The following is a 25,067-nucleotide window of genomic DNA, read 5'->3' as shown; positions in this document are numbered from 1 at the left end:
GTCATCCCCTTTGGCAAAAACAAAGTGCCCACAAATTACCACATAGGTGGTAATCCATTAAGTACAGAAGAAGTAATTAGGGACCTGGGGACCCAAGTTGATAGCAATCTCTCATTTGACAACCACGTTGCCAAAGTGGTTAGAAAAACATTTTATATAGCCCACCTAATCATGAAGGGATTCACATCTAGATCAGGGGGGGTCATCGTGCCTCTTTACTCATCCCTCATCAGACCCATAATTGAGTACAATGCCCCTTTTGGAATGTACCTTACCAAACACATGCAGCAACTGAAAAGACCCTGAAAGTACCTCACCAAGAGGATCAAAGGGCTCATACAGATGCCATATGCTGCCCGGTTAAAGAAACTCCAGCTCTACTCAGTGGCATACCGCCTGCTCAGAGGCGATCTGTGCCTGACGTATAAAGCCATGTCCAACCCGGAATTAAGGGACAAGCTACACCTCAAAAAATCCAAATCCCATCGAGCTACGCGCTCGAGAGACTTGAACCTCAGCACTGAAATAAATAGGACATGCTGGAGGGACAGATTCATAACCCAGATGCTCCCTTCACTCTGGAATAAAATCCCAGTCCAGGTTAGGCAGAGTCCCTCATTGACTCTCTTCAAGAGGAATCTTGATGAGTGGATGGGAAATCGTAGGTTTACCCCGGGTATCACTTCTGTGTTACTGTTAGACAGAGGCACAGTATACTAACCTTGAAAAAGGGCATAGCAAAATTAATTTAAAATGGGTGGCGAAAGCCAAACATACTCTGGCTAGGCTTATAAATGCCCTAGGGCAGATAGCCTAATATGAACCTATGAACCTATGAACCTATGAGTGACTATTAAACAACAGATAACTGTACTTAGCTCAAGAGAAGCAGCTTGACACGACTGAACGGCAATGCGGCAAACGAAATCTGAGGTAACAGAGGGGGGGGGGGTTGTGGGTAAGAGTTTAGCTCAAGAGTTTGAAGCTGATGCGAGCTTGGAAAATGGCCGGCTCAGTTCCGAGGTCAGAACCGATATCCATGTGTAAGGAATGAATGAGGATTAACAATATCAGATTATTAAGTTTCAGAACATTGCTAAGCATGTATATGCACTGTAATGAAATACATTGCATATGAGAGTGTGTGTGCGTGTGTGTGTGTGTGTGTGTGTGTGTGTGTGTGTGTGTGTGTGTATATATATATATATATATATATATATATATATATATATATATATATATATATATATATATATATTTATGGGTCTACTACCGTATATCGAAATTACACTATTTCGAAATACGATAGTAGTATCCCACTTACGCGAAAGTGCACTTCAACGAAAGTGCACTTTTGCGAATGTCACTAGAATGAATGAAGGGTTAGGGCTTGGGTTATGGATAGTGGCTAACTAGTAGGGCTATCCACTATCCTTAACCAAAGCCCTAACCCTAAGGTCCGTGACTATCACACCACAGTGCAGGAAATTGTATTTCCTCCACTGAGCAGTAGTTACGGACCTATTTCCTGTACTGTGGTGCAGTAGTCACGGAACTTAGGGTTAAGGCTTGGGTTAAGGATAGTGGATAGCCCTACTAGCTATCCACTATCCTTAACCCAAGCCCTAACCCTAAGGTCCATCACTACCGCACCACAGTGCAGGAAATGTCCCGTTCGACTTAGTGACTTTCGTGAAAGTGCACTTTCGTTGAAGTGCACTTTCGCGTTAGTGGGACACTACTATCATATTTCGAAATAGTGTAATTTCGATCTACGGTAGTAGAACCATATATATATATATATAAAAAATATATGAATGTTTGGTTTGATTCACTGTTTACTGTCTGTATTTTTTCTAGCAACTTTCTCATTTTTGCATGCAGATTAAATAGCCACATTTCTACTAATATGTCAGTAATGCCTATACTTAGTACTGTATGCTTGGGACCACCACTGTTCTAATGTTGACTGCTTACTGCCAAGTCTTACTTTATCCGTTTCTGTTATAACTCCTGGACTGTGGCTGAAAGGGGTCCTTGTGGATCAGCCCACTAACTAGTATTGAACAATAAATAAATACACATGAACTGAATCTGTATGCCATTAAATCTGACAAGGTAAAGCAGTCCGTTTACAAAGTCATCACAAACAGCCTTTAATTTTTTCTAGTTAAGTAATAGCTAAGGCTTGACTTGATAAGAAGATAGCATTGCTACACTTCTGAATACTGATTTTTGTGTAGGGGCCCGAAAAAATTACTTGCTTTTACTTCACTCAAAAAAAAAATTGTGGGGGATAAATTGGGAACACTCAAGTAAAAATGATGCAGCTGGGCAACTGATGGTCAGTCAGGCAATGCAAAGCAGGAACAATAACATTCAAGTATTGAAAATTAGGTGTTCCCACTTTTCAGATAGCCAAAGTGGGATTTTTGTATGGAAACTTAATTCTGCAGGGTAAACTGTATCCACAACCAGTGCAGTGGAACAGAGGTCACTGTTGTCAAAATGAAATCTCACTTTTAGAGAATGAGTTTTTATCTCATTTCAGATCATATTAAAGTGTTTTGGATACACAGCAAATGTCTAATACAATTAACAACTGATTAATTGGTCAATTATTGTTGAACAGTTTAAAAGTGGTGAATGCTTTGTAAACGAACAACTCTGATGATGCCTTTGGTTTGTTAACTTTGGCCAAAGCGCTTAGTTGTTCGTATTTTTCTGTGGATGTCAGTATTGGAATTGTGGATTATTGAGCATTAAACCGTCATTGGCTGCATTGTTTCGGTGTATTTTTCTTTTTTGTAATGATGTTTCTAAGCCAGGAGGATAAAGTCACTTTGGAAACAGGTTTACCCAGTCTGGGTCCTGCAAAGGCCACAAAAAACTGATCTGTTTTCCTGAAAGATTTAGTCCTGTCCAAATAACAACGAAGCTGCCGATGCATATCAAGGGTGTGCAAATGGTATTCCCCTCTATTAGAATGCTGAAGGAAGAAAACCGGCAGGTCAATAGATTGGTTGATGGAAAATCCAGAAATTACCTTGGGCAAGAAAGAAGGGTCAGTACGAAGGGGCACCCTATTCATGTGGAAGATCAAGTAAGGTCTCTTGATACTCAAGGCCTGCAGCTCAGATACTCTTCTCGGTGAGGTAAGTGCTACTAGAAGTAAGGTTTTTCATGACAAAAATTTTAAATCACGTGAATCAAAGGGCTCGAAAGGATGACCTGTGAGAGACTGAAGTACCAATGTCAAGTCCCAGGGTTCTAAGGGAGGCATGACTGGAGGTTTAAAATGTAATACTCTTTTCAGAAATGTCTTGCATAGGTGGTGTGACATAATCAAAGAATTATCAAGTCCATTATGAAAATTGGAGATAGCTGCTAAATGTACAGTGATCGTCAATGCTGAGGCTCCTGCATGTAAAAGAGTAGACAGGTATTGTAGGATCTTTTGAATAGGCATAGAGAAAGGGTCTAAGTTCCGATCTTTGACCGAAATAGAGAACCTAGTCCATTTACTAGAATAGACTTTCCTGGTGGAAGGTTTGTTTGAAGCCAGGAGAACTTCATGAACAGGAGATGGGATGTCAGGCAGCCTGACAATCATTTGAAGTGGAGGAACCAAGCTGTGAGCTTGAGACTCTGGAGGTTCGGATGAATCAGTCCCTGAGGGTGAGATAACAGGTCATGATAATGATCCAGGATCCGCAGGTTGTGAATCAGATGAGGCCATAGAAATGGGAACCAGACTTGACAGGGCCAGTAGGGGCCAATGAGGATCACTTTGCTTCTCAACCTCTAAGCTTTCTGGAGAAAATCTGGAATGAGGGAAAAACGGAGAAAGGCATACAGGGGCCAATCGTGCATTAGAGCATCCCTCGGGGGTTCCCACCTAAGGGGGGATCAGGGCAAAGTAGCTTCTGCATTTGTAGTTTATAGGGGAAGCAAACAGATCGCAGCAAGGCTTGCCCCAGCATTGGAAGATCCGATCCGCAGTTACAGGGTTGAGAGACCACTCGTGAGGCATCAGGATGTTCCTGCTAAGATTGTCCGCAATAAGGTTGGAACTCCCGGGAATGTGCATTGCTATAAGAAAGCGGTTGGAAGCTATCTCCTAGTGCCAAATCATCATGGCTTCCCAAAACAGGAGGTAAGACCTGGTTCTGCCTTGCTTGTTGATATACCAGATGACTGACATGTTGTCTGACTGAATGGCAATGGTCCCAGAGGGTAGGGATGCATGGAATTCTTGGAACGCTAAGAGAACTGCCCTCAGTTCCAGGACATTTATGTTTAAATTGGCCTCCATGGGGGTCCAGGTGCCTTGGACCGTCTTTCCCTGGAAATGCCCCCCCACCCTAACAGGGAAGTGTCTGTGGTCACCATGGCCGTGGGCTGGGGAAGACAGAACAGTCGACACCAAAGATTTGTTTGTGGCTTCATCCACTATAGCATTTCTTCCTTGCAACGGTTTGTAAGACATATTATGTGGTAAAGTGGGTAAGTTAGAAATGACCATTGTGCAGAAATGAGCCACTTCAGGATTCTCATGTGCAGCCTCGCCAGTGGTACTAATGTAATGGCAGCTGCCATGGAGCCTAAGAGTTTCAGTACAAGACATGCTGGTACATAGGTCTGAGGAAGAAGGTCTTGGATTTGGTGTCTTATTTTTGAAAGACTGTGAGGGGGGAGAGAAGCTTGACAGGATGTTGTGTCAAAGACCGCTCCAATAAATTCCAGTGTCTTCATTGGGGTCATTTGAGATTTGTCTTTGTTGACTGTAATCCCCAAGCAGAGAGCGAGATTTTGAGTGTAAGAGAGGCTGCAGACTAGGAGATTCCTGGTCGGAACGGTAAGGAGCCAATCGTCTAGATATGGAAACACCTGGAATCCTTGTAGTCGAAGATGAGCTACCACAACTGACATACATTTGGTGAACACTCGGGGGGGGGCTGTCAAGAGACCGAATGGCAGTGCCCTGAACTGGTAGTGATTGGCTCCCAGTTGGAAGTGGAGAAACCTCCGGGAGTGGTGATCCATCTTTATGCGGTAGTATGCATCCTGGTGGTCTATAGAGCACATCCAGTTGTCCCTCCCTAGGAAGGGAAGAATGGACTGTACCATGACCATCTGGAATTTTTGAGGTTTGATAAATTTGTTCAATAGGCTGAGATCCAGGATTGGTCTCTAGTCCCCTGACTTTTTTGGCACTAAAAAGAACCTTGAGTAAAACTCAGATCCTGTCTGGTCTGGTGGGACTGGTTGGATGACTCTTTTTCTTAGCAGCTTTTCTATTTCTAAGGCTGCTAATTCCCTTTGATTGGGTGGTAGATCGCAGATTCATTTGACGGGTCTGGGAATTAAATTGATTGGTATTTGGTAGCCTCTGGATATTATTCTCTGCACCTAAACATTTGTAGTAATAAGATGCCAGGCTGGTTGGTGCAGAGAAAAATGACCTCTGACTGCTTCCAGAAGAAAGCAATCGTGCCACTTGCTCATGATCGCTGGTAGGGTCTGCAGGAGAAAGAATCTCTAGCACCCTGGTTATGCGGACCCCCTCTACCCCAAAAGGGGTGTCTTCCATATGAGTTGCCCCCTCTGCCCCGGGGGGTGATTGTTCACCATGAGTGTTTTGAAAGGATCCTTGGGATTTCTTGAACCACATTTTTCCTCCCTTCTGGTTCCTGGAGAAGGACCTCTGGGGGTTGGAAAAGTGTATGCCCACAGCAGACAAGGTCTTTCCATCTTTCTCACTATGTGCAAGTGTGTCTCATAGTTTGGGTCCAAAAAGTGCAGATTCTTTGACAGGTGCATTGGAGAAGGAAGATTTAAAGGGGTCTGCGAAGTCACACAACCGCATCCAAGCATTATGTCTCATGAGAATGCCTGATGCTGCAACTCAAGCTGCCCCCTTGGTGATGTGAGATATCAAACGCATCGAGGAGTTGGAGATGGATTCAAAGGTCGCTAGCTGTGAGGCAACAGTGTCACACACCTCATCAGGTAGTACCCCCACCAAAGAGGAAGACATTTCAGAAATTAGGTCTCTTTGGAGGCGAGTAAGGTATGCCAGATAGTTCAGTGACCGAATGGCGAAGGTCACTGAAGCATAGGTCCACTTTCCTAGTGTGTCCATAGTCCTGGACTCCCTGTTTGGATGATGGACAGTGGAACCATCTTCTGCCAGTTCCCTCTTGGTGGCCACCACCACGACCATAGAATCAACTGTCAACTGTTTGGACCAGTAGGGCTGGTCTTCAGGCGTAGATAAAATTTTGTCTGACCTCTGGGGGACAGGTTCTACATTGTCCGGGGCCTTCCAGGCATGCTGCACAATGAGCTTAACAAGGTCATCTGCTGTTGGAGTCACCCAGGATGTAGATGGCCAGGCACGGAAGGCCTGCAAGAACACTGATTCCCCAGAAGAAGGGTTAGAGGACTTCCAGTCTCCCTGCTGCTTGAGGATTTCGAGAATGTCTCCAAATGAGACGTCGTCTGGAGAGACTCTGGGGACCCTTCCCCCTCATCACAATCAGTGTCTTCAGTGATAGATTCCTCCAGGGAATCAAGGTGCTTCCTCTTGCACCATTTCTTCAGGGGTGGCTCCCAGTGGGGTCTTCTGAGGAGGACTCTGGAGAAGGGGTTCCCTTCAAAGGGGGGTCTTGCGACTCCCGTGCCTGGGGTTCCAAAATAGAGGGTTGGGAGAGGTGCATGCTGGGGGGTTCTGATACTGATGTCATTGGTGCTGACTGTGAGCCTGTGGAGTTAAGGACCTTCTCCATCACTTGGACAGCAGGCCCGCCTGAGGAGGGATGGGAGCCTGGGACCAGGAAGGACAACCTCAGAACTGGGGTCACACCCTGCCCTGAGGAGCCCACCTCCAGGTGAGGAGCTCTGAGAGGACTGGAAGCCGTCGGAGCCATGGACATAGATGGCGCTAGCAAGAAAATAGGTGCCGGGATAGGTACCAAGGTACGGATGGTTCAAGCACTCCTCCAAGAGAGCATCGGCTCTACCTGAGCCAATGCAGCAAGGGTGGTCGGTACCGACAGAGGAAAAACTACTGCTGGAGCTGAGACAGTATGCACTGGAGTGGACATCGGTACTGAGATCTCTGGGATCTGGGTAGAGGCTGGAGGAGGATAAACAGGGGAAGATGTAGTAAAAGATTCCAAGCCAAGAGGGATAGAAGGTCTAGCTGGAATGGGCAATTCCCCTAGCTGCCAGAAGCTGGTCCACAACCCGCACTAGAGCTAATTCAGAAAAACTCCTAGTGGATCTAAAGGAGGCTGCTGAAGGAGAATCAGGTCTTTCTAGAAAGGGGCTAAAGCGCTGCCCCAAAAAAGGGTCATAAGTTGGATAGTATCTTTTCCTTGGCAGATATTCCAGTTTTGGAGCCGATGGAGCTGAAGAAACTGTTGGCACCATGGCCAGGGATGGTGCCGAGGCAGGTACAGTCATAGGAGCCAATGTCGGAACCAAGTCAACACCGAAGTCAGTGGTGCCGAGGTTGGAACTGAAATAGGGGTGAATATCATGGATGGCACCAAGGGAGAAGATAAAGAGCCTGGTGCCGAAGAGGTCTGTGCCGAGGGTGCCGGCGAAGCACGGAGCCTACTCGGTTCTGTAACTGACAGAGATGCAGGAACCGAGTGACTCCATTTTTTTCCTTATGTTTTTTGGCCTTTGGAGGGGGTGAGACCCCCGACCCAGATAGAGCGTCCGAAAAAGGTGTCTTGATTAAACCTTTTAAAATATGCTTATTTTTATGCTCTGCTTGTGTACGATTACTAAAACTAGCACAAATGTCACAGTCAACTTTAATAGGATCCACGCCCAAACAGTAGACACAACGAGCATGTGTATCCGAGTTAGGCATCTTACGCCCACACTTGTCACACTGTTTATACCCCAACTTAGCTTTGTCTGACATAGTAAGGCAACAAGGCTATCCTATAGAAAAAACAAAATAAGGGAGAGAAAAAGGTGAGAGAATACCAACGATGGTATTTAAAAAATACCACAAGTGGTAAGGAAGGGCCTGACAAAGGTAGGAGAGAGGGACAGTACCAATAATGGTAGAAATTAAATTACCAATGTAAAGGGTAGGGAATAGAATTAGGTTATAGGCGACAGTGAGAAAAGGCTAAATTGACTAAAAATTTTGAAGAGAAACTATCTGAAAATGACAATTTTCTACTTAGCTTTGAGAGAGATGGCCAGCACGTCTGATTAGGAACGTGGCAAACGAGATCTGGAGTAACTAGGAGAGGGGCATTATGGGTAGGTCTTAGCTGAGAGTTTTTGGCTGGCGCGAGCTTGGAAACAGCCATATCAGTTCCGAGGATGGAACCGAAGTCCTAATAGTAATTAATGAACAAAGATTTACAACATCAGATGTATTTATATAAATTACACAACTGACAACAACGATTGATAGGAGGGAGGAACTTTGGAAGTCAGATTAACATATGGAGTCGAAGCCAGAGACACAGCCTTTTAAAACCACAAGAAAAGGGGTGGAAAGGTTAGGAAAAACATTCAAACTGCTTCTCAAGTCCTGTGAAATTTCAGAACTTTTATCTTAATGACTCAGTGGGAGATGGGGCAGACAAAAAGAACAGGGGAAAAAACAGTAGCAAGGTAAACAGAAAGGCGCTGTAATGCAACTTTAGGTAAATATATAAAACAAAAAATATTGAAACCAAAATCCTGTAGCAGAATTCACAATACTGCCACTACTGCAATTCTGTCACTAACTAAAACAGCAGAATATGCAGAAAATTACCAGTAACACTATAATGAGGTTCATATTATGTATAAGCAGATACGGCATTATGTAATGTTGTATCTGCTTACCCTTGGTGCTTTTCTCTCCGGGCCTCCACTGAAATTGGACATGCATCCAGTCGGACTATCCCGGTCAACAAATGTAAAATAAAATAAAATAAATAAAAATATGTATAGGTGTATATAATATACCCACATAGTAATCTCATGTCATTTATAATTTTTAGTGATGTCTGCTAAATTAGGAATAGTCCTGCGTAAAAGAGAGAGAGAGGCAGGTGGTAACCCTATTTTATTAAATTGCACGGTAACAGTCTTCTTAAGGATATATATTTCAAAATCGATTGTCTAGATCAAATCAGGACAGCTAGTAAATGCGGAGAAATAATTAAAAAAATAAGATGCAAAACTACTATATTGCATTTACATCTAAAGCAGCGTCCTTAAGAAGTGTTTCAGCGTAATTTCGCCAATTAAAAGAAGTGCAGTAATGTGGTTATCGTATTTGGGTTTGGTTTATTTGGTACTGTTTCTAGTGTGATTTATTCTGTTTTCACTCAGAGCAAACCTGTCCCCCCCCCCCAATCTTAATCTAACTCGCTATTCTTATTTTCGCTGTTAGAGAATGATGAATACATCAGTTGATTAATGAAACATAGAAAAGCTCATACATCTTAAACACCTACAGACTTTGACAGTCTGCGATACACTAAAAAGAAAGTTGCCTTGGCTCTTCCATCAGAATCTCCCAACCCAGTTCAAGGAATGTGACGTCATCACGTGACGGTCCAGTCAACAACAGGGCGCAAGAGAGGGAGACAGCAAGACTAGTGGCAGTGGGAAATACGGATAGGTCTCTTTAAGGGAAGGGGCTCTGTCTCAGGCCGAAGTCTTGGTAAACCCAGCCTGGTACTGCAGTAAAGAAGGCAGGAAAATGGAACTGGAAGACGGTGTAGTGTATCAGGATGACCAGGGCTCAGCAGCGATGATGTCGGAGCGGGTGTCGGGCCTGGCGAGCTCTATTTACCGTGAGTTTGAGCGCCTCATCGGGAAGTATGACGAGGATGTAGTGAAGGACCTGATGCCACTGGTGGTGGCAGTGCTGGAGAATTTGGACTCCGTGTTCGCTGAGAATCAGGAGCATGAAGTGGAGCTTGAGCTGTTGAAGGAGGACAACGAACAGCTTATTACGCAGTACGAGCGGGAGAAGGCGCTCCGTAAACATGCTGAGGAGGTATGGCCCTCTTGCTACTTTGGGGGTGTTGCCAACCAGGGGGTGCAGACCGGCAGCTCGGCAACTCTTGGGGTAGCTGTTATACCAGCTGTTGGGTTAGGCCCGTTGTTGTGTGGCCTTAGAAGACGTGGCAGTGGGGAGTACTTAATGGGCCAGTTATCTGGGGGAAAAGATGAGAATAACCTTTAATGTGGAGTACTACTATGGTAAAGGCGCAGTGGGCACACCAGATGAGAGCTGATGGCACCCCGCCAGTAGCTACCTGTCTGCTTTCAGAGATCCTCTGCGTTCTACTGTGACTGGGTGGGTTTGGAAATACAGCTCATAGGCGGTCCCCGCACGGATAGTGCCGCACTGATTTCAATATATAATGAACTTTTTCTTTGCTTGGCCACTTAGTTGATTCCTCTCTTATTGTGCTAGATGTCGTAGAGTGTATGAGTGCCATTCTAGTTTTGCCAGTTCTTTAGCAAATTAAACTCGGGATCTGCATTTAACATTGCTCAGTAACGGTTTTTTTTATTTTAACTAAGTGGAGATGGAAAAAGTTTGAAGCTTGTTTGTAGAAAATTATAGGTAGTATTTCTTTACAGTCATCACTTCTTTGTTACTTTAGTGGCTTGATTGGCAACTCTTTTTCTTGTTAGTAATGTCCGTTGATACTTTAAAGCACCAGTGTGCTGAGTGATGGGTTTGATGTTGGAGTTCTTTCTGCAAAATAAATCTTTGCTTATATTTTATTTTCTGTGGATAAGACAAAAGTTGTTGGATTCGTGGTCACGGTACAGTACATTGGGTATTTCGAATGTATTTGTCTAAGCAAAAACGGAAGAGTTGACACTGCGCAGGCAGTTGGGAATTATTCAGCTTTGTCTTCGTAAGAATGCAGTGAGTTTCTTCCCAAAATAACCAGCTTCCAGGCTGAATGGTAGACACTGGATACCTTGGTTACTGCTGCTGTTCCATTTCCTATTTCCTGTGTCCAAAGCCCTGAGACTTGTTGCATTAGTAATTTGTTTTGAATGTGACATATAATGCAAGTTTCTTAGTAGCCTGGTACAAAAACATTCTTGCTTGGATATCTGTGTTATTTCTTCCTAGCCAGGGTGAGTGAGTTGGTAGGGGTACTTTAACATGGTCTCTATCCGCTTGGAAACAGATTAATAACACTTCCAGTATAATTTTCTGCGAAATAATGTGTTAATGGCTAATAGTTATGCTGTATGAAGGGTTTCTCCTAGTATTTGATTTTTTACTCATTTCCGCAGTGTATTCTTGGATTTCTAGGCTACATAACAAATGCTAATGACATTTTTTCCTCAATGGGATGTATGCAACTGTGTCCCAATTCTGTGACTGCTGCTACAAGGCTTGTGCCAGTTTTATCTTGATTGCTATTGCTCACTTCACCAATGTCACTTGTCATTTGGATTTTCAATTAGTCATTTTATTATAAAGCTAGTTGTTGTTTAGGCCTGTTTTAACTGGAAAAGCATTAATTTTACTTAAATTATGTTGCTTGCAGTTTAAGATAGTACTTGAATTTAACAAATATGGTTTGTTTTTGATGTTGTGTTATGTTTTAGCACATTACATAAAAACACTACGTTGTGTCCTCTTTGTTAAAAAAAAAAAATAAATCTTTGCCTAGGTCATGCATGATAAATTTAGGAATCCTACATTTATATAAATGAAATTAAACCATAGAGACACAATCTCAGTTGCAAACATTATACATTACAAACAATGCCGACACAACTGTAGCTGCAAACATTATACCTCACTCATAATATATCGAGTCACTGTCGGTCAACCATTACATAGCTCATTTAAATCCTGCATTCTTTTAAACTCCGTTCCTCCTCTGCACGTATATATCCCACGTTTCCCATTTTTCCCTATGTAATTTGCTTATACCCTTTTCTAAAGATCCAGTTTCCGTTGTGTCTTATTATCTTTGCTGCTTCTAGTAAACTTGGTTTAGACTTTGATTATGCTGAGCCGTTTGCAAAATTATTAAATTTGCATTGGGTGCTTTGGAAGTGAAGTAACAATGTTTCTGGTTAGAAAGTTGACTATATTGGTATGGTGCGTTATAAATACATACTGACCAGTTAATGTTTCCACTAATAAGCTGCAGTACTTTGTGCTGTGATGATAGTTTAATTTCACTAGCACAAAGGAGTGTTTGTTGCAGTGCTGTAGGTGATCTTTTTTATGCAACTGTTCTGCTTTGCCAAAAATAAAACAGTTGATTTTAAATGTAGCAAGGAGCTGTTTGGCAGCTTTCTGATTTAAGACTCTGAATTTGGTACTTAAGACAGTATTTCTGGTACAGTATGTCTACCTTGACTACATTCTTTCTTTTTCATGGCACATTATCTGCTAGAGCAGACAACATGGAAGTCATGGGGGTGGGGGGATATTATTTCAGAGGTCTTCTGTAGAAAAATGTTGAAATACAGAGAGTCTCGAATGGATCTGACCACCTCAGCAGCTGCATGAAGTATTACAGCTGTCATTCTATTTTGGCACTACGGGTAAGGTAAATGGTATGTATCTGCTAGGCGTACTTAATTGGAACATGTAATCTCTGAGAACATGTGGACTGCAGGGACAAAGTACAGAGTTCATTTCATTTTCTTGATTACAGTGCAAGGCAGAGACTATAGGCAGCATAGACAAAACTGTTTAGCAGAACTGTTTTTTAAACTCATAATGCACTGCTGCAGTTTTTAAAACTGTCTGTATCTAAAGCTTAGTGTACCACCAATAGAGAATGCCTTTTGGAGCAGTGCTTTGGTATAAGCTGTTTTCAGAATGGATTTTGTTGATTTTTATTATGATGATGTAACCTCATTGAGGAACTTGCCCCTTCTAGCAAGTAACAATATGTGTGTTAATCTGTTGTACTTGTCTGCCTTCCCATTCTAACTCGGGTGTTTAGCATCCTTGACTCTACAGCAGCAAGAATAAGACCATCTTTATTTCTGCGGTCCTTTTGACTGAACTGGATATTGACTGAACTGGATAACGGGCATAAATTGCAGAAATAATTAGAATGGAGCAAAGGTCCGTCATAAGCAACATGCTGCCATAGCATGTTCATGAGTCAGAATGATCCCTAATTTCAGTTTTTGGTTGCCATCACACTATATCCTGAGTTGTCATCAAACAAAAGAACATAATGTAACTTTCAGAGACAGACGTGAAGTCCATGCAACTGCTTGTTAGACTTCTGACATTTGATGCAAATGTTAATACACACACTCCACCACTGTGCAGAGAATTGTACTGTATAGGCATTTGGTGAGGAAGTGCCAACTGTGAAGTGTACAAGCTTTTAATAGCAAGATGTACAAGGTAGCACTTGGGCAGATGGGGATAATCGTTAGTGTGCCATTGTTCCATTAAAAGATGGTAGTCTTTGCAAGAAAGTGTATTGTCTTACTTGTATCAAAATGTTTCTTATGTTTGACAGTGATGTTGGAAGCACCAGAAAGAAGTCTTTCTTTTCCCGTCACAAAATTGCCGCATGTAAACTTGAAGTCTGCAGGTTTTTCTATCCCTAACGTGTGCTATTAACATTAAAGATGCATTAAAATTTGTGACCATTGAAGTCTATAGATCACACATGTATGAACTTCTGAAACTGATTGGGTCAAGATTTATAGCTCATCTTGTCATTGTTCTTGTTACTGTTTTGATAAGTGGGTAATGAGCTGATCTCACTGGACCGGTTTTAGCCACAAAGTGAGACTGACATAGCCAGTGATATTTAATTGAACATGCTACAGTACAGAAGGAGGCGTTTCAGCAGAAACATGTTAAACTTATGTAACAGAAAAAAATAACTGAATACAGTAAACAAATTTTGTATGCTGTAGCAGGTGTGGCTAGTTTTCTCATTTTGTACTTTAGTTGTAAGCAAATGTATGCTTATTTTATTTTTTTTCTCTGTAAGTAACCTAAACTGTTAAGGGGTTTAAGAGGTCTTAGTTTTGGAGATATTTCCACTTAGACTTTAATGATGCATTATTTGCAGCTGATTATAGACATTAAGTACCTGTGATTGGAATATTTCTTTGTTCCTTACCAAGTCTCCACTGTGTGATCTCTTCTGTGCTGATGAGTACAGTATCAAGAATTTGTTTTCTTAAAAAAGGAATAGTGTTGTCTCAAGAGTGACTTGTGATCAGGCATGCAGGTGCTCTGCGGTTACTCTTCTCCTGTAGTTGTGTATGTTTAATTTATGCATATGTGCAGCATGTGGTATGGCTTAGTGTGTTCTCTAACTCCTAAATTCTAAGTGAGAAATAGTTGCACTGGTCAAGAATAGAGACACATTTTCAGAGTCCTCATGGGAGTAGTGATTAAGATATTTGAGTTTCTTTATGTATGTATGCGCGTATTTCTGTGTGTGTATATGTATGTATGTATGTATATTTATTTATTTTACATTTGTTGACCGGGCTAGTCTAACTGGATATATGTCCATTTTCAGTAGAGGCCTGGGGAGAAAAGCTTCAAGTATTAATACATAGTTAAAAAATTGGTCTACATAAAAGTTATCTAAATCCAAAAAATGGTGTAAAATGCGCTCAGAATCCAACCAATAAACTAAAATGAGCACAGTGTTGCGAGTCCACAGAAATAAATTTATTGGATAGAATATGCACAGGTTAAGCGCTTTCATCAAACTGAATGACTTCCTCAGAACAATTAACCAATTTAAATAGTCAGCACTTTAAAATCATTGGTACACAATTAACCAATGCCCATCATCAGATGACACTTCTCATGAATAATTACATTAAAATAGTGAATAGTTAATGAATTCTATATATTCATTTGTTGAAGAACCAAGGTAGATAGAAAAACATTCTTTTTATGTATATATTAAATGCAGCCCCTATCAATACATTAGTTAAAAAGTTCTAGTTGTGAATTGTGTTATACAAATACATAATGGAATTTTTAAGTATATAAATATGTATAATATGTTTTTCTGTGGTCTCTGAGGTCAATGTCCCAGTGGGCACTACAGTTTCAGTGACTGATTTCTTTAATGGTTATGTTCCAGATTAGCAAGATTCTAAATTATTTGAATTTGATGACAATAGTGTCCAAAATAGTGCTAGAAGATAATATGAAAGTGTAGTAGGAGCAGCTTGGGCTGCAGGATGTGTACGCCAGACCCCATTTGGATGGGTGAGCCATTGTTGGCTACTGACTCCTCCCTTTCCCAGATGGATTTTTCTGTAGTTTAATTCCAGGTCATAGTCTGTGCTTTCTTTCTAGGTCTGAAAATTAGCTGGAATTATGGATTGATTCAAGGCAGAGTTGCTCTGGTCAGACTTGTGTAGTTGGTCATGAGCAGTGGTCCTAGCAGTAATCTCTATTCTATCCTTTTTGTTAAACGTTTGTGTCTAGAAATCAGATCCTGTTCATTGGTGAAGCACATGGCGCATTTCATTACATGGTATATGTATTGAGTATAATGTCAGGACATGCTTATTGTGAGAGAGAGTTAACAATTAGTTTCTTTTTACATAAACTTCAGAGCTGTGAAGTCTGCTGTGGCTTTGTCACTTTCCTTGTTATGGCACATGCGGTAATCTTTTGAGATTTTAGAAGTGCTGTAATTTAACATAGATTATGCAACAAGCTTGGCCATCGTGAAAAATTTGTATTATTGTTAATGGCTGAGTCAGTTTGTGAGTTTATCATTTTTGATGTGTCCTTATTTTATTTTTATGTGGTCACGCAATTTCGGCTGGCTTCCATGTCTTTGCTCACCTAGGAGGGATATGTTATGTTTTGGGCAGGACTAGTACTGGATATAGCATTTGGGTGTACTAAATAGTCTTGTCATATGATTGACAGTCTTTACCTTTAAGTACTAAGTGGTCATCATTAGTTAAATAAAAATGGATGTGTCCTAAAGGTAGATTACAGTGGAAACTGGGGGATGTTATTAACATGACATGCATATTGATTTTGCTAATGTGGTTGCATGCAGAGTAAATTTGTTTAGTGTATGACTTGAATAAGGCATTTAGTTGGTACATCGATACGGAAAGTAATACTATGTCTGGTGTACAGGAAATGTGTAACTTTGAAACCTACATTAACTTTGAAAATGGATTTAGTAAAATATGCGATGGATATGTTTGTACTGTTGACAAATTAGAGTAATAGGTGGAATATGACAGACGTAAACTTTTTCATTTCTTCCCACCAAAGGCAAGTGGATGAGAAGAAATACAGGAGTAAAAAGATCAGATGTGAATAATAAGATACTTTGAGATTGTTGGCAGTTGAAGTGAGAAGATTTGTGGGGAGAAGTTTAGATAATGTTGAAAAAAAAGATGAGGTAGAAAAATATGAGAGGCAAAGTGGATACCTGTCTTGAGAGTGCAGTAGGTCTTTCATTGAATACAACACTGCAATAAGGTGGGGGTGGTATTTTAGACAACTAACCTTCCAGATGACTGATGGCAAATTTAATTGCACAAGTTAAGGGAATTTTTTTTCTCCTCATTGCAGCATAACAGACTTAACATGGTGGTTTAAACTTCTCAGAAGTACTGTAGTAACAGAATATATAGTAATATAACAAGATTAAACCAAAATAACAGTTAAGTAGTTAAGGTAATAACCAAAATGGCTGTTGGCAATATTGTAACACTACCTTTCTCTTTCCACATGTAAAAAATATATTAGAGTACAGATAAAACAAAAAAAGTAGGATAAATGAGGAACAAGTGTAGTTGATAGTGTAGATAGTAGTTTGTACACGATTGTTTTGAGTAAATTTATGTGATATTATGGGACTAATTCCTCTGAGTATTGCATCTCCTTGTAGTGTTTATATGGAAATCCCATAGAAAGCCTCCTTTTTTTTTTTTTTCCCTTCTTTCTGGCTCTCCTTGCCTCAGGCCTGTTAAACAGCAAGCCTCCACCAGTTGTACATGAAGCCCTTTTCCCCAGGATCCATGAGGGTGACAGACCTCCATTTAGGCAGCTAGGAAGGGCTGCTCATGCTCTCGCCTATATCCTGTTTCACATGAAGGTGTTTTCAATGCATCTTACTCTCAAGTGGCTAGGCAACATGCATCCTAGTGGAATCACAGTAACTTCCATTATGCAAATGCACTTATTTTAAAGACAACTTAGTGCATTGTACACCCATCCTGTCTCCTGGCTGCATACTCTGCATTTTTTCCCAAAGGTTTGCAGCTGCTTCCTCTTTCCATCAAAACGAGTATGCTTCTCACCTTCTGTCACATCTGTCATGTGCCTGAGCCTCTAGCTGCACTCTGATCACCTGAACTGTGATTGAGGATTTACTTTTTAGGCCATTTGAACTAACTACGGCTTTTTAAGTGCTGCTTTACATAGTGGTTGAGATAATAGTTGATACTCTTGTGCATATGTATTTTTTAGTCCACTTTTTACTCTAAAATGAGCAATTAGGTTTGAGGATATTGCTCTGGGTTTGATGTTAGAATAAAGTGTTCCTTTTTAGTCTGTGGTATTTCTGATCATTTCTTTTGTTTGAGAAGAGTAATGCCATCTACACTGTTGTGCTCCAGTTAAGGTGTTTTTAGTAATGATTGGGGTTTGCACATCTTGTAAAAACAATGCCCTTAGTAATGCTGTTGCTGCCACACAAGCAAGCCACTGGCTTATATTTATTTCAGATGTAACAATTTAAATCTCGGCCCACATAATGAATGGATATCAAGTGTTGTGGCAAGTCAGAGTTACTAATCTCTATCCAAATAGACAATACTTTTTTGTTTAGCTATAGACAGGATATAGTCCAACCTTATTCTCATTATTCGTGGAAAGTATAATGTATATTGTGAAAATGATTGTAGTAAAGTAGTGAGCAGTGCATTCTTAGTAAAGTGTGTGTTTAGTTTAAGGATGTTGCATTTTATTAATGTGACGTCCGTCTAATATCCCAGCAGAATACCACCAATTAAATGTGACTTCTGGTCCATATCCCACTCGACTGACAATAATAAATGTGACGCCCCCCTGCTTAAAACCCAGGTCAGCAATTTTATTAAGGAGCCTCAATCCTTACCACTGACTCCAGTGTGGAAGTCTCACGGAAACCACCAGAGCACACAAGTTAAATTCCACCGTTTCCCTTGAGAACACACATTAACTTGGATTGGACTCTATACCTCTGCCCACACACTGTCCAGCCACAATGTAAGTAATGAAAAACAGTTAAGTAAAATGACTACTAAAAAAAATGTAACTGTAACTTTCAAGAAACTTTCCTAATCTAACTAGAGAACACTGTCCCTGATCTTATCTGAAGCATAACAGCAAGCAAAGACAGGCTTACAGTTCTGGTGATTCCATTTTCCGGGTATCTTCTGACTGCAATTCTTTACTAACTACTGCTCTTGACAAACTGCCCAGCTTACAGTCTTAACAGTCTTCTTTTTTAAACAGTTTGTTTATTTTAGAATTTCTTGTTCCTGTCGATCTGTTCAAATAATCATCTAGCAACCACAAACATTCTAATGACATCACCTACTCTTCAGCTGATCTCTGCAGACAGTTTGTATTTTCTAATTGCACATTTGTGAGGGAGATTATAAATGTATCAAAACAGTAACATATTGTTTTAAACATTCTGTATAAGCAGGGAGATGCTCAACATTTTAAAACTTACTTCTATTTCACAATTAGACATGCTGGCCTACGATACATGTTAATCTGAGAATATGCTCAAATCTCCTGCCAGACATGCTAACACGGATGACAATTGTTTCATTTTATTCACGTTTATGACTCTAGCACGATTTTCAAGTGACTCTCTTGAAAACTAACGCTTGAGAAAAATGGGGCAATTAAATGTGATGTCTGGCCAATTTCTGACCGGACTGCCACCAATAATGTGACATCCTTGTTTGTTTCAATGAAAATGTATAGAAAAATGGTATCCAAAGATTGCACAATTTACTGGTTCCTAAAAATCTGCCTTGAGATAGTTTTGCATTTTATCTTCTTAAATTTTGGTGAAAATGGATAAAAGTGATAATGTTCTGCAAGCAACCCCCTTCAGAGTACTGTATTTTATGATTTGTAGGTGCCTCCTCCTATATATCTTACACTCCAGATGCAGCAAATTGTTTAATTTACTGGTATGTCAGTCAGCATGACTTTCAAAATCTAGTTTGAAATAATGCCATAAGTGTATTTGTCACGCTTACTTCAACCATCTTTTTTGTATAGTATGTAATTGTTTTTTTTTTTATTTATTTTTTTTTTTTTGCTTAATGTATTTATCTTTTAATGGTCTTCAGAATGTACTAGTTCACATTTCTTTATTTAAAGTAATATTGTAGTTTAGAAGACATTACATGTTCATTGCAGTGCAAAAAATAAATCTGGAAGAGAATTTCTTCCAACCAGCAATGTTATGTTTAATAGTTTGCATTCTTAAATTGGGTACCTACTCCTTTATATTTGACGTAGCCAACCTTGCACTGAGTAACTTGTGTTCATTTGCCAGCTTGCAAGACAAATAGTTCAAAAAAGTCCATTTCAGCACTGAACTATTTGTTAAACCCTGACTACATCTAAATTTGTTCGTAACTGTGTACTGGAAACTTTTGGAGTCCTGCTAGCAAGTAGTTTAAGACTGGTACTTAAAAATGTACAAAAAAGTCTTAAAAATGAGGGATATTCTCTTATGACATTTGGCTACCTGAATTGTCTCTTGGTCTTACCCCCCCCCCCCCCATTACAAAGGTGAGAAGAAGAGGGTATTATGGGGAGCTGTTAGTGGGGGTGTTAAAATGAACAGCAGGGCACTTTGGTTACATTATTCTTTTTTGTGCTTGGTAGCAGGCTGTGTTTTTTATGTGTAGATTATTTCAGATTACATCATTTAGAAGCTGTCTATGGTTTTGTTATGTAAAAAAAATGGTACAGGGGCTGCATTCTGTGGATAAAATACAGGAATTGCTTCAGGTTCAGTTTACAGTTTTGGCAGATGGTGTTCCATAATGGGAATGTTGTTGCTGTTGTGAGTTAACATGGACTATCTTGCATGTGTGAGGGTGGTGTGGGGAGGTAAATACTAAGTCTCGCATATGAAGTCTAGTTGTTCCTCCTGTTTCCTTTGAGTTTTGGCACAATATCGATAGGTTAGTTGGGCTGTGTTTCTCTAAATGAGAAATCTTTGTCTTCCAGCAGCATGTTTCCATCTATGGTGGCCTGAAGGCCTCCTTTGGTAGAAGGACAAAAAAATTACATTCATTTCTTTGATTTTGTATGACCAGCCCAATAGTGAAAGTTTTAGGTAGTGCTGGACTGTTGAAATGCAGATTGTCATAGGTGTGATAATGTTTTCTTAAATGTGGTTTCTTTCAAATGTTGACATTCCACTAGTAATGTTTAAGTCCATCTGTGACCCTTCATAGCATAATTTACTGATAATTTTGAAGGCTGTAACAGCAGTGTGTTTTTTTTTAGTGCTGGTTAGAGAGCACACATGCATACAATATATGGCCAGTAAGCAGTGTTAGGAGGCATTTAATTTGGCTATACAGGTCAAGTTTAATACATTACTGAAAGACTGCCTACATAATTAATCATTTTACTAATAGCACAGTTAACACTTCTTTCTCTTGGGACTATATGTAGAAGTTTGTAATGGATTGCAAAATCTTACAAAAACCCATTTATAGATTGAAGCTAACTGCTTTAGTAGATCATTTATACTTTGTTCTGAGTTGATTTTACCTCCAATATTTCTAAGTAGATGTGTTTGTACAGTTAACGTGGCTTGCTTGGAGTAAACGTTTGATAGTAGAAATCAGAATGCTTAAGAAAACTGTGGAAAAGTGTTTTGTGTATATGATCTCTCCTTTTTTTTTATTGGTAGATGTGGTGATGCTTGCATTTGTGCTGGAGTGTTAATGAAGTATTCATTTCTTTTGTTTGGCACTGAAAGTATATAAATGAGGACATGGACATATACTTCAGATCTTTCCTTTTATCTTGATAGAAGCTCTTGTATGTAGTCCCAAACCACTATCTCAGATGATCCTTTTACCGTACATATTTCTGTACAGACACACCTCTGTTTAATATGTTCAATTAAAAACAAAAAAATAAACCTATTTGGAAAAATCACAGTTCTTTGACATGTCATTCTCAAGTGCAGTGCATGTTTAATTTTTGTTGCCTGATGGGCACAATTCCCTCACTTGAGATGTGACCCAGGAATACTGTATGCATGTTGTACCCAGTATGACAACTTTCAGGTAAAGACAGATAGCAGAATGGTTATGCCACATTTTGTATGTTTTTTTTAATCCTGCTAATTGACCATACTGAACATAATCTTAAACAGAAAAGTCCTAGAAATAAAGCTGCATTTTTGCTGTGGTGAACCATTCCGGGGCTACTCGCAATTTATTTTTATTTATTTATTTTGCATGCCTGTAAATTTGCGCTATACTTGTATTTAATCCCCATAGCCACAATTTGTGCAGTGTTAGTACTATTGAGGTTTGCGGAGGTGTAGTATAGTGCTTTACTAAAAGTAGGCCTTGTGTCAAGAGACTGCAGGTATATGCAGTGGTGTAGATTATGAGTATATTACTTTAACAGAATGTTGCATAGCTATTTATAAGACAGCAGCATTGTGTGAAAGGTGTGCCCATTGCCATGACATTCCAAGCACATTCTTGGCTTAGGCTGCCAGCACTGCATTGAAGGTTTATACCTGTTGTAGGAAAGAAGGGTATTGCTAAGGGATGAATTAAATTGCTGTTTTAGGGGAAGGTATTGCTTTAACAGGGACATCTGATGTCCTTTTTAATTCTTCCTCCCTGATGGGTCTCTGATCTGACTCGACTGGATTTCCCAGACTTTAGGATCCGGGTCTTGAGCTTCTCCCTCTTCCCATAATGCACCATACCTTCTCTATTTCCCCAGATTTCGTTTGTTGTGTGTTAAATTTCAGATGTGGTTCCTGAGTCTCGGGCAGATTCTGTTTTGAGAAGTCTTTTGGTGTTAAAATGTTTACAAAACCTTTATAAATTAATTGTTCTGGTTTCTGTTTTCTCCCTCCTTTTATAAGTCTCTCACAGGTATTAATGACTTTAGAGTTTCCTTCACTGCTTTCCTTTCGTGCTGTTTGGCACTCCTTTGGCTTTACCTGTGTTTTAAAAGTTTAACAATTTTAAAGGTTTACATTTTACTTTGAGTGGTGGTTATTGCTGCGGCTGCTGTTGAAAACATTTCTTGGTTACTGCTGTTAACCTTCTTTGTGTGTGCCTTTTGCTCATAGAGTTTTTAGATCTCTTTTCTTGGCCATAAGAAAGCTAACAGGCTTTAAGATATGCACTTCTTGTGGGCACAAGATCCCCAAATTCTGATGCCCACAAGAAGTGCATCTACTGTTTAGGACCAAGACATTTGGAGATGGATTTCTGGTGTGTGTGGCCTTTAACCCTCATGCTTTGGACAACCATAAAAATAAGCTCATCCTAAAAGGCTTTTGTTTGTGTCCTCTTTCTCTGGGGCTCATCCCCTCTCGAAATATATTGGCTTCAAATGATCCTTGTATGCTTCTCTGAGGGAGTCATTGGAGCCTGGTCAGAAAAGGTAGACTTCTCTGGATCCGAATACAACAAAAAAGCCATTGGATCTGAAGGCCTCTTCAGATCCGTTGTCCTTTGCTCTCAGTAGTACTAAACCATCGGATTCAAAGACCAAAGTCCTTTTCAGATCCTAGGTCCTCAGATCAGGGAAGTCCTTTAGTTATTTCGAGCTCCTGTATTCCAGGTACATCATCTTCAGATCTGACGCTTAGGAGACTTGTACCCATGTTCCAATTAGATCTTGTTTCTCCAGCTCTTCCTACCAAGGTTTTTCGGACACCTACGAAATCCAGGCATGTTTCCTCTGCTTCATCTTCCATGTCTTCCCAAAGTTTCTTTGGCGTTTACTTCTCAGAAGTCAAGGCCAATGTCAGTGGTTTCTGGTTGACTAAATTTGCAGATGATTGCAAATTGGGTGCAGTCATTGAATCTCACACTGACACGAATGTTCTACAAGAGAGTCTGACGCAGACAAAACAGCTGGTGTCAGAGCCATAGACTAAAACTAAATGCCAAGGAATGCGTAATAGTATCCTTTGGGAAGTCATTCATCCCTGGTAACTATCATTGACAGCACACCTCTTAGAGCTGATCCAGTAGTCGGGGACTTTGGGATATGCACATAATAGTCTAGTCTTTTAATCATCACGTGACTACAGTGGTGAGGAAATCCTTCTATGTTGCGCAACTTATAAACAAAGGTATGGCATCTAGGTCCAAGGAAGTCATTGTGCCACTGTATTTGGCATTTATCAGACCCAGCATTGAGTACACTGCCCACTTTGGTATGTACCTTACCAGGCATATCCAACAATTAGAACGTCCACAGAGGTTCCTCACTAAAAGTATACATGGCATAATGTGTCCTATGGAGACCTCCTCAAGACCCTATCCCTGTATTCTGTCCCCTACAGGCTTTTGAGGGGAGATCTATGCCTGGCATACAGGACATTGTCAGACCCCACTCTGGACCTCCTGCATTTCCACAAAACAAGCCGCACCAGAATTACCGGTTCTAGAGACTTAAACCTTGCCTGTGATGTAAGTAGGACCTGCTGGAGAGATGAGTATGTATCCCAGAGACTACCCCATCTATGGAACAGGCTCCCCATTCATGTGAAGCAGAGTTCCTCCCTAACCCAATTCAGGTACAACTTGGACAGTTGAATGGGAAACCAGAAATTCAACACTGGTTTGGCACCTATGTCTCTAATGGACACTGGTAACCTGTAAATGGTTCATCTCCTAGGCCCATGTTTACGCTTATCAAGGGTAGCAGAATTTGTCAGATTTGGGGTGCATGGCTAGGCTTAAAAAGGCCCTTGTGGTAATTAGCCTAGTAAACACCTATGAACCTAATAAGTAGTAGGAAAAACTTGAACAAATAGATTCATTGTTTTGTTTGAGCCACAGCTGGGGGACTGGACCCATTTACTGTCCTGTATTCCTTATTACTTGTAGCAGATATTTGTCTTGGGCTTAAGTTATTCTGTTTAAACGTCACTCCTAGGTCTCGTCCCCAGCTAACTTGTGTGAGTAGGTCACACTCTCTCCTGCCAATTGTTTTTCCCCTGCAGGAACCTGCTTTTATTCTGTGTGTGATTCTATCAAGTTATGGTACCAATTGACCTGTAGACCCTCTAATGCCAGGGTTGATATTGATGGTTTTGCTAGTGTTAATTGCAGCCTCCGTTTGTGTGGGAGATACCCTGACTCATGAACATTTTATCAATTGCATATTTGGGTTGCTGATGAGCCCTTCAAGGTAGATGTAATCATTTGCATTGATGTGGAGTGTTGACAGTGTGGGGTTGGTGTTTGGTCTGATAGATTTGGTCCCAGTACAAACTATGAAGACATCTCTGCTTCCTTCTGGCTTGGACTAAGACTGCTAGCACTGACTGTTTGTTTCACTGGCTGTACACCCCTCTCCACTACAGGGCAGAAAAAAAAACAACACTCTCCAACTAACTGCAAATATAGCAACATCTTTTCTGTTTTATTTCTCCCTTGGAGGTTACCCAGAGATGCATTCATTAAGAAGCGGTCTTGAGTCTCCTTTTACCCCCCCCCATTTCCCAGTCATTACCAGATTACTTCAGAAAGATAAAATTAAAGACCAAAGTCATTCAAATAGTCCCATTATTGTCATCAAAAAGTAATGTTCATCATTCTTACTGCTGCAGCGAACTGTAGCTGTTTTGGGTTATATCCTTCCCTGGATATGACTGGCCAGTCTTCAAAAGTCTCTGGCCCCCGCCTTACACATGTGCCCAAACTGCCATATTTAAAGATCCAAAGGAAGAAAACAGCAGCCTGGGCACCAGCTTCTTCAGTACCTTCTTGCCTTCCTCGAGTGAACACCTCTGGGCTTCACAGGATTGTAT

At 40.6% G+C, this 25,067-nt stretch overlaps 1 protein-coding gene across 1 annotated transcript in view; it reads left to right on the top strand.

Moving 5' to 3' along the window:
- Positions 1-9,578: 9,578 nt before the first annotated feature.
- SPAG9 (sperm associated antigen 9) overlaps positions 9,579-25,067 on the top strand; it is a 2,484,778-nt gene continuing 2,469,289 nt past the window's right edge. Inside the window, exon 1 of the mRNA XM_044084932.1 lies at positions 9,579-10,033. Coding sequence (XP_043940867.1) covers positions 9,734-10,033 — 300 coding nt within the window. The 5' untranslated portion in view covers positions 9,579-9,733. The remainder of the gene's footprint in view (positions 10,034-25,067) is intronic.

Source organism: Protopterus annectens, chromosome 10.part0 (assembly GCF_019279795.1).
Source record: "Protopterus annectens isolate FY-2018-M chromosome 10.part0, PAN1.0, whole genome shotgun sequence".
NCBI classification, from domain to species: domain Eukaryota; kingdom Metazoa; phylum Chordata; order Ceratodontiformes; family Protopteridae; genus Protopterus; species Protopterus annectens.
This window is presented reverse-complemented; position numbering and strand designations above follow the sequence as displayed.